This window comes from Mytilus galloprovincialis, chromosome 1 (assembly GCF_965363235.1).
Source record: "Mytilus galloprovincialis chromosome 1, xbMytGall1.hap1.1, whole genome shotgun sequence".
NCBI classification, from domain to species: domain Eukaryota; kingdom Metazoa; phylum Mollusca; class Bivalvia; order Mytilida; family Mytilidae; genus Mytilus; species Mytilus galloprovincialis.
In genome coordinates this window covers 70,836,240-70,847,304 of record NC_134838.1, presented here as the reverse complement: position 1 = coordinate 70,847,304, position 11,065 = coordinate 70,836,240, and the positions used below count along the sequence as shown (strand labels likewise).

General features: G+C 32.4%; 1 protein-coding gene across 2 annotated transcripts in view; it reads left to right on the top strand.

The window, feature by feature from the left end:
- Positions 1-5,273: 5,273 nt before the first annotated feature.
- The window catches only part of LOC143082852 (ELKS/Rab6-interacting/CAST family member 1-like), a 60,897-nt gene continuing 55,105 nt past the window's right edge, over positions 5,274-11,065 (top strand). For both annotated transcript variants that reach the window (XM_076258846.1, XM_076258839.1), the window contains exon 1: positions 5,274-6,485. In XM_076258846.1, coding sequence (XP_076114961.1) covers positions 5,598-6,485 — 888 coding nt within the window. In that variant the 5' untranslated portion in view covers positions 5,274-5,597. The remainder of the gene's footprint in view (positions 6,486-11,065) is intronic.

The window sequence follows — 11,065 nt, the reverse complement described above, 5'->3', positions numbered from 1 at the left end:
GGAAGTTGAATTTCGCGCATTGTGTCGGAGTTGTCCAATCATTTTTGCCTAGACCTTTTTACGCATTAAATAAAATAAAACGAATTATCGCGCATTATAACATAAACAGTACCAATTTGTCTACATCACTATCTACACTGGCTACTGTCCCAGGTTAGGGAGGGTTAGCACTTCAAACTTGTTTAACTCCAGTTGTCATAAAACAAATATATATCCATATGTTTAGCCTAAAAGATCAAAATTTTGATAATTTAATGGTTCAAATCCAAAAACAGGGGGTTAGAGATAAATAGAAAATAGACAACCCCTTTTCTATATATTATGAATTTTTGTACATATTTATCAATATTTTCACGTAAACAACGTGTTTTTATGATGCTCTTTTCGATAGTTTTTATTTGGTGTACTGCTATATATCATCAGAGACATATAATATGTCTCTCATATGATAGTCATGCGGATCCGATGATAGCCTACTTCAAGTCTTTTACAGTTTTAGAAAACCATCAACATACTGATGTTTAGGCTGCGCAAGTAATCATTGGTCAAAGTGTAGAGAAAGCAAGGATGAGATATCATAAGAAGGGTGTCATATAAAAACTTGTTTTATTTTTCCAAATCATATCTGAGATATTAACAAGAGTGCACACGCTGAAATGTCTAAATAGTCCTAAATATAAAGCTTTATTACAACTGTCACATAAACTTAACATTAACCAAGAAATCTAAACATTGAGCAAAGAACCATGAAAATGAGGTCAAGGTCAGATGAACCATGCCAGGCAGGTATGACCGGACAATTTGGACAGTGCAATGAAATTAGTTTTTAAAAATATTTTTGTAATTCAATGTATATTTAGGTTTTGTATTTATTTAATATTCTAGACTTTGTCGTAAATTTAGGCATAAGTGTTTTACACGGATTATATGTCATAATCTTGGACAAAGGTCTTAAATGCATTTACTCTATTTATTTCATTATTCATTCTATTTGACAGTTTGGACTATAATTTACAAATACGTGTCGGACACTAATTACTCTTTTAATCTATTGTTATTTCTAATTTGTCATCTGTTAATCTGCTTAATCCTTTAATTGTTTGTGCTTATATATATTGTTATTGTTTGTATGTTACATTACATTTAGTTTGGAGTTTGTTGTTCGGTCTTGCCGGACTGCTGAAATAAAAGTTTTAGGAGCGGAATATTCCTTCTTGATTTACATTTAGTCGAATAGCCATTTTACCCGGCTATACAGGCATGTACAGCTAGCAATTCTTCCATACAACAAATATGGTTGACCTATTGCTTATAGTTTAAGAAAAAAGACCAAAACACAAAAAATTAACACTGAGCAATGAACCGTGAAAATGAGGTCAAGATTAAATAAAATCTGAGCGATTGACATATAGATCATAAAATATTTCCATGCACCAAATATAGTTGACCTATTGCATATAGTATTAGAAAAAAAAGACCAAAACTCAAAAACTTAACTTTGACCACTGAGCCATGAAAATGAGGTCAAGGTCAGATGACACCTGCCAGCTAGACATGTACACCTTACAATCATTTCATACACCAAATATAGTAGACCTAATGTATACAAGATAAGAAAAACAGACCAAAACACAAAACATTAACTATAACCACTGAACCATGAAAATGAGGTCAAGGTCAGATGACACCTGCCAGTTTGATATGTACACCTTACAGTCCTTATATACACCGAATATACTAGGCCTATTACTATAGTATCTGAGATATGGACTTGACCACCAAAACTTAACGTTCAGGCTTGTTCACTGGTCCATAAAATGAGGTCGAGGTCAAGTGAAAACTGTCTGACACACATGAGGACCTTGCAAGGTACGCACATACCAAATATAGTTATCCTATTATTTATAATAAGAGAGAATTTAACATTACAAAAAATACTAACTTTTTTTCAAGTAGTCACTGAACCATGAAAATGAGGTCAAGGACATTGGACATGTGACTGACGGAAACTTCGTAACATGAGGCATCCATATACAAAGTATGAAGCATCCAAGTGTTCCACCTTCTAAAATATAAAACTTTAAGAAGTTGGTTAACGCCGTAACCGTTATCGCCACCGGATCACTATCCCTATATCGAGTTTTCTGCGACAAAATTCGAAGGCTCGACAAAAACTACTTCTAGTGGTGTTTAACGACCTTGCCGGGCTATCAATAGGGGTTTTGCACGGTCGGGAATTTATAACAAAATTTTAGAAAATGGGAGGTCTATTCCTCATTGAGCGCCTGTGGTAAGATAAAAAATAAAAATCCCATGTTGTTTAAAATATACCATCATTTTATAATGTTTTGATTGACGGGGGACTACTATGCTAGTGCGAATTGCGATCCCTGCTTTTGATTACTTTTTATTTTGTTTTTTTTTACTTAATTTGTCATTCCAAAGTCATTGTATTTTAAAACAAGTGTACGTGAACTCTCTTGTTAAAGAAAATGTTTTTCATATTATCAAAATCTACATAAATGTACTGTTATTGAAATACATTTATTGTCTTCCCGTACACCAATTCGCCGATATTATTAGTTACATAGTGTGCTAGTGACCTAATACGGTATATATGGGGTCAGTAAATTCCATATGGGGTGAGAGCGAAGCTCGAATCCCCATATGGAATTTACTAACCCCATATATAACGTATTACGTCACTAGCACACTATGTAACGAATTTATCTTACCGACTATCTTAACGTGTGAAATTAAGACTAGTGATTCTCAAAATGAACAAGTCTGCAATACTGTTAGCACTAAGAAAATACTTCCATTGATCCTACAAAAACAGATGCCAACAATAACGACTTGTAAGGTTTAAATGTGTTTTATGAATCTTAATCATCAATTTCTTCGTCTGTTGGATCTTTTAAGATTTTTTCTCAGTATCGTTTTGTTTTTTATAAAGGGACATAACACCATTACTAACCGTGTATGAAATAAGCTCCGCCCCTTCTTACCTAATAAGGTATATAAAGGGAAGTAACTCCACTACTAACCGTGTATGAGATAAGCCCCGCCTCCCTACTAACCTAATATCAAATATACACGGTTTGCACGCGGACGCTTTTAACCAATCATATTCCTGGAAATGTATAGGAGGTAAGATAAATTTCTGTTACATGATGCAGTAACGTTAACGAACGTGCTCTGTCCTCGAAGGTGAAAAGTAATAACTGATTTTTAAAAAGCGAATTAACAACAAAATCATTTTAAACTTTGACTTAACAAATGGAACCGCATGAAAGGATTATAAACAAAAATTATCAAGGCTCTATCAACTCACTTATTTGTCACATGCACGGAAGTTGAGTAATTTAATACGGTCTACATACAAATAAGAAGCTGTGGTATTAGTGCCACTGAGACAATTAACTCTCTACCAGAGACAACAATTTTGTTTTTAACTTTCTCATGATTTCTATACAAATTATACAAATGAATCTTACTGCAGGGATCGAAATAACAAATTGCAGTTTTACGCTCCACAATAATAATAATAATAATAATATTTTATTCAATAAAATATCAAGCATATTTATAATTACAATACACAATATATACGATATATAAATACAATACTAACACATATATGGTTAAATATAATGGCATTTTTATGAGTGCTGTATCCTTAAGTGTATGAAAAAATTTGCTGATTTATTATGAAAATAAAAAAAATATATAGTCAATTACAATTTGATTTAATTTTTATTTATATTTTTACCTGAGTTTACCTGTAAAATGAATGCGCGCAAATGTAATCCGAAAGCTGAGCGCAAACGTAAAACATTTTAATCCCCAAATGCGCGCAAACGTAGTGCGCCCTTATCAGGGACAACCCATGAAAGCTATAAAGCTTGTTTCCAATAGAGTCCCTTCATGTAAACGGCTTATAGTTTCGATATACAAAAAAAGAAAACACACAAATTAATATGACATAAAAATTCATATAAAAATATGATTAATAATATAAAAAGGAGTCTGATGAAGCCGCACTATAACTTTTGGTCAAGTGCTCTACGACGCTAATTTTTAATTCCTTTATTTTCTTTATTTTTTTAACATTAATTGGCAACATATTCCAATCTTGTATGCCATTAAAATAAAATGTGCCCAGAAGTTATATTCGCTGTGGTAATAAATGTTATGTACATGGTTTAATCTCAATTGTCAAAATTTCAAAATAAATGGCTGTTTTTTTATTCTCTTCTTACCGGCTCAGCCTTTTCAAGGCTTTAGAACCTCGGCTAAACAAACAACCCTAGTCATCGGATTTTTTTTTTGGCAGTTTCTGAAAGCTAATTAAAAGTCAATGAAAAATCATACATGTAAATCAACTAAAACACCCCTGGCCCAGAGATTTAGTGTTTTAATGTCATGGACAGTCATGGAAGACATGACCTGTGTGCAGTGACAAAATAAACGTATCGACAGGCAGTAGGATAGCTAGGATTTAACGAGGATTTAACCCTTTTGATAAATATGTATAGTGTTATATCAGGACTGACATATGGATATACTGAAAAAGAACGTAAATGGCTTGTGTATCAATACACAAAAAAAACATTTGAAAAGAATACAGTTATGTTTTTATTTGCTGATGACAAAATCGATATTTGTGCCAATAAAAACAATATTCAAAGATCTAATTACAACATTGTTAAAATAACCTTTACTAATAATTTTGGTATATACAAATATCACTGAACAGATAATAAAGCGGGGAATACACGCAGTGCAGTATATAAACGGAATTAGATTTGAAAGAGTTATAATATATCAGGTAATTATCAAGTTGAAGTAACTTACTGTACAAATCTTTGTAACTCTGAGTAGCTGCTGGATATAGCACTTTTTTCAATGGGGACAAGTAAAATATAACTCACTTACGGTACTTATTTATGCAGATACTATTGTTTTCTTTGCTTTGAAATATTGGTTGAAACATGGTTTACAGAATAATTTCATGTTTGTGTTGTGTACATTGAATTTACAATTAAATGCCATTTTAAGTATATAACTTGCGTAGCCTCGAGACACAAGCTATAGTACTAATAGAAGTTTTGTCTTAACTTTGTTTTAAAATTCATTGCTTTGTAATTTAAAACCTGTAGCTCGTTAGTATGATAAATATTGAAATTCGAAATTCGTTTTTTACAAAATCACTTTTGTAAATCTGGCAAATATTAATTTGTTTACAACGGAAGTAGGGGGCGCATAAATTACTTGCAGCGAGACATCTTCGGCTCAGCAGCTGAAACTTATAAAGTTTAGTTGATTTTGATATATTTTCGTAATTTTTCGAGTATCTAAATTACCCTATGATGAAGATATAACAGATTTGTATCTTCTGTAACCGTTATGATAACGAAGATGTTGCTATACACGAGATAGATGAAAGATAAGTGATGCTTTTTGCCAAGTTTGGTCTGTGCTGTGGTCCGTCAATGGTATCGTTGAGGTAATCATGAACTCATTTTACAAAATGTTTACGTCAGACGAAACACATCTATAGAATTAATTTAATTTGTCAGATAACAAACCTCAAAATGTTTAAAAGAAAGAGCAGTAAGGGACCTAAGTCCTTGCAATCCAGTCCTTCAAAGGAAAAGCCGAACAATGAAAAAGGGGGTTTCTTGAGCTCTTCTCTGCCCAAAAACATATTTTCAGGCAGAAAAAACAGAAAAAGTTCTAGCAGTTCAAAAGACAATTCAATGTCTCCTACTCACAATGCCAATACCTCACCTAGTCATACAAATATTTCTGATGCTCAACCACCAGATTACTCACCGTACAGATACATAATGCACGATGGCTACAGCACACAACCACGCATGCCAGCAAGTGGTGGTAAATACAATTTTGAAAGTCCACCTGGAAGTCATGGGAACATAGGAAATTTAAGTGATAGATATGAGTTCGAGCAAAGTCCTATGTTAATTGGAGACCAGTCGTTAGATAGACAGTTTGCAAGACTGGCAATGCCAGTTCATAATGATCCATCAAAACAGTTGATTGGTAGAGATTGGCATACTCTTTCATCCTCTTTTAATCGTGATAAATCTATAGACAAGGAATATCCACATATGGGAGCGAGATCTTTAGAACGTGATCATAACAATCACATTGGTAGGTCTCGATCTTCAGAAAGACCTGAGTACACAAATTCAAACCAGGTGTATAATTCACAGGAAATTAGAACGTTTAGAGATGGATTAATTCTAGAGTTACAGTCACAAATAGCAGATTTAAATAAGGATTGTGCAAAAATGCAGCAAGAAGTAGACTCGTACAAAGATAAATTAAGTTCAAGTATGAATAGTATTAAAACATTTTGGAGTCCTGAATTAAAGAAAGAAAGAGCACTTCGGAAAGAAGAAAATGCAAAGTATTGCTTAATGAATGAACAGTTAAAAGTGGCACAAGCTGAATTAAAAGTAAGTTAACTTAGTTTTATTTTATAATGCATTATACATTTTGTAACCCTAGCTAGGCTTTGATGCTTGATACATTTGTACATGTATATCAATTGATTCGTACTGTTTTTAATCACCCATCTTATTGTAACATGGCCATGGACATTCAGTGTTTTTCTCATGAGCATATTGTTTTCCTTGTTTGTCCAGTATGGTGGTTGTAAAGTGAAAAAAAGCAATGCTTTAATTAATTGTGGTTGAAAATTTGTTTGGAATTGAATTACATGGATGGTAATTATAAGTTAAAATGATAAAGAACTTTTATTTAAAATATACATGTAAACAATAACAAAATGGAAAAGAAAAAAGGAGGGTACATATGCCTGTGACAATGCATACATTGTACATGTACATTTACATGTACATGTAGGTAAAGTTTACAAAATTAATTACATTTGTAATTATTTGTATATATTATATAGTTGTACATCATTTACATGTACTTGTAGATTACAATGTAGTTACATGTACTTAAAATGATACTGTCAGATTCAGAATTATTTGTCAAACTACTCTCATTCAATCTAAAAACTTATTGGTTTGTGCAAAAAATCATGAGTGGAACTAAAAATCCAAAGGTACACATGTACATCAGCACCACAATTACATGAATTAGAGTCAGTGTCTGTGTTCATCCAAGTCAGTTTAAGCGCAACTGACTCTGTATAATACAAAATGCATAACTGTAATACAAAATGCACATGGATGGACATTGTAGATGCACAAAATGTGCATGTACATTTATGTTGCTCAATCACTCATTCATCATGTCAATATTTGTACTTTGTTGCTACCAAACATTTTAAGAAGTCAACCTGTATTATACATGTAAGAATATATATTTCATCCTAATGATTTTATTTTCTATCAATATTTGTCTTTGCTGTACATGTTATTAATTATATAATTATGTCCCTATAATGTTGGACATTAATATAAATTTCCTTTTCATAATATTGAAATGACTTTGATTCATTGTGCATCATTTCCTTTTGATACAAAGTCCATAACCACATTTTTGACTTCTGTTATATCAATTTTCAAAATTGCGTGTTTAGATCATTTAGATCAGTGGGCCATGAAAGATTTGGTAAAGATTAGGTTGTTAGAAAGGTGATAATAAATGATACTGTTTAACCCTGTTATTTTACGCATGACTAGAAAAGAAAAGAATTTATCTGTGTACCCTGAAGTGAAAAAGTTAAGAAAAATCTGGTGTTTGCTACATCCATACTTGTAATAAAAACTTATTTCAACTACAAAAAATATTTTTTTGCATGATAATAAACATGTATAGATATACATGTATTAACAACATTTTACTTTGGGCTATTTTTTTCTTCATTAGATTAGTTTGAATTGATGAATAAAACTGCAACCTGAAAAAATATTATTATAGACCAATAGTTATTTTGAATGCATATGGGCCATGCCTATTGTGAATAAGCACAGTGATTTAATCATAAAAACTGGGCTACAATAGCTAGCTATACATAACTTCCTTCAGGGTAACTGGATTTTCTCTAATCCATTGTGTTTACATTTTTGTAACTTGTCATTAAACAGCCATCTATCATCATCTTTTATCTAATCATCTTGCCAAGGGTGAAAATGGCTGCTAATATACATGTAGTAAATTGTGATCTTTGCTACATGTATACAGCAGTCAGTTGAATGTAATTCATATTTTTAAAGGAACAATCCTTTAATGTAGTTAATTGCATAATTTAATCTGACAAATAGGGTATGCAAATAACTAGAATCAATTGTACAAATATGTATTTACATGTACAAAAAATACATGTAGGATCAATGAACTTTGGTGCCATGCAGTTGCCTTCATCAACCATATTTACATATGTACTTATTTCTCAAGTACTTGTCAAACATAGCTGAATTGGATTCAAATTATAAACTTCTATTTAATAATAATGGGATAATGTCACAGGTTATTGATGATGTTGATAGATTCAGCCCACATAGGGTAATACTAATGTTATTATTGATACAGTTGATATAACAGATTTTGATATTGTTATCCTCTTATAAAGGCACAGGAATCAATTTTATTTGTAATGAGAAATAATCTTAAACAACCAGGGGTTACAAATAAACATTTTAAGATGTACAGGGTAAATCAGTACATTAAGCATTGTGCTTGTAAATGTAAAAGTAATACATGTACTGCATATCCATGCTTTGAGTTGTATTGTGTAGGTTGTTATTAGGTTGGTCCGCAAGTAGACCAAATAATCTCTCTTGTGTGGCAACATTTGTCATTTCATATTTTCTAAATCATCATTTGGCTCAGGGGCGGATCCAGCCATTTTAAAAAGGGGGGTTCCCAACCAAGGACAAAGGGGGGGGTGTTTCAACTATATGTCCCCATTCAAATGCATTGATCTGCCAAAAAAAAGGAGGGGTTCCAACCCCCGGACCCCCCCCCCCCCCCCCTTGGATCCGCCAATATGGCTATTTATTATTATTTAATAAATAGCCAAATGATGGAAAAAAAATATGAAATGACAAATGTAGCAGACACAAGAACTTAGAAGAGAAAAAAAAGTGCTTGAATATAAATACAGATGTCCATAAATGTACTAACTTTCATTATATTGAAATTAAATCAGTTACAAAACAAAAGGAAAAGCAATTTACTACAATTGACACAAAAAACAGAAAAAAATGTGAAAGGCACATGCAAGCATGCATTCACTAATTACATGTTATATGTTATAATATGAAGTTGGGGACTTGCATGGAATATTAATAAGATACATGTATATAAAATTGTTAATTGTTTTCCGAAATAAATTATTTCCTGATTACGGTTCTCAACCTGTAATTTGTGCTAGTATTTTATGGACTGATATGCATGTACAAAAATTACATGTATACAGAATTGATATATATATATAGGACAGAATTGGTAATTGCTTTGTCATAATGTTATTGCATTGGTAGTCTGCTTTTTTGTTCAGAGATCCACTGTATTCAATGATCAGCTAGAGACATGTAGATGCTAAATTACTGATAATTGTCTAATAAATGTAATGGATTGAATTATTGTTGGTTGCTTAACGTCCAGTGGCAAATATTTCATGCATATTCAGGACGAGAACAAGTTCACAATAAATACAATAGGTAGGTTGATACAATAGAGGCCATCTGGGATGATGGTCGGAGAAATTTGAACAACCACTGGAAAAGAGGGTATATTGAATAGGGACAGAAATTTTGCCTTGCAACAGGCCACCTACGGACCCCTCAAAGAGTTGTTACAAGGGTTCTTAACGTGCAAAGAGCGTGGCACTCTCTTTACACGAGGCATCAGATTTAACGTCCCCCTTCTGACTTTACTGTCGGTGGGGAAAAGACCAAGTGACCATATTTCTATACCCCTGTCACCCTTGGGGTTAAAAAAATGTAATGGAAGATACATCTCAAATGCAGATCTTTAAATGTCACATTATTCACTGTTTATGGAGAAATAAATTTGTTCAAGCTATATATTATTGTACAAATGATATGTATATGTTACAGGCATTTTCTAAATCTAGGCATTTTGTAAAATGACTAATTTTTCAGGCAATTTAGAAAATGCCTAACCTTGACAGGCATTATACAAAATGACTAAAAATACCTAGTCATTTTGTAAAATGACTGAAATTTTGAAGCAAAATTCCACAAATTGCCTGTTGAGTTTCAGGCAATTTGTAGAAGGAGGATATCATTGAGATGCGTATGGCAAAAGTTGACAAAAGCACAATATCTTGCAAAGAAAATAACTAATAGTTCGGTAGAACTAAGTTATTCTCCAAAAACCAGATCGAATCTTTTTTTATGCCTTATGATATGTTCTTTTTAGTGAAACTACGTGTTTAAAAGTACGTATATGTACTCCCTCTGTATTTATGATACCAACAGTAAATTTATGATTATTTTGTCAAAATGGCAAAAAGACAAATTATTCTGTCATTAGAACAACATTTACAATCACATGTTTAGAAAATGTAGATTCAAAACAGTAAAGTGAAACATTTGAAGTAGAGAAAAGTTCGTTTTTTAATTGACGGATTGCTGTTTTTTTTTTATACAAGATACTCTAACGATGATTGTGGCCAAGTTTGGTTAAATTTAACCTAGTAGTTCCATATGATACCATGCTTGTAAAAGTTAACAGACGAAGACGGAAGACAGCCGCCCAGATGAGATAGCTAAAAATCGACGATGAAAAAAAAAAATAACAGTGCAGTGAGAGGAGAAGCGTTTCAAGAAAAAGAGGGATCACCCTTCATTGGCAGATCTGTTTAAGTCCGTCTAAAGCTATAAGTCAACAGATGTGGATAATATAGTTGATTTTTTTTTTTTTGGAACATATGAAAAAGAAGATATGCATTGGTGACGTGTGTGCTTATTGCAAAACCTTATGTTGCCTAACGTTAAGTGTTATATCAGTAAAGGTAATGAAAGAATTAAAAGTGTGATGATCCCGATTTTTCCTAATGTGGTCGGAGTGCTAAATCAGATTTTACGCCAAA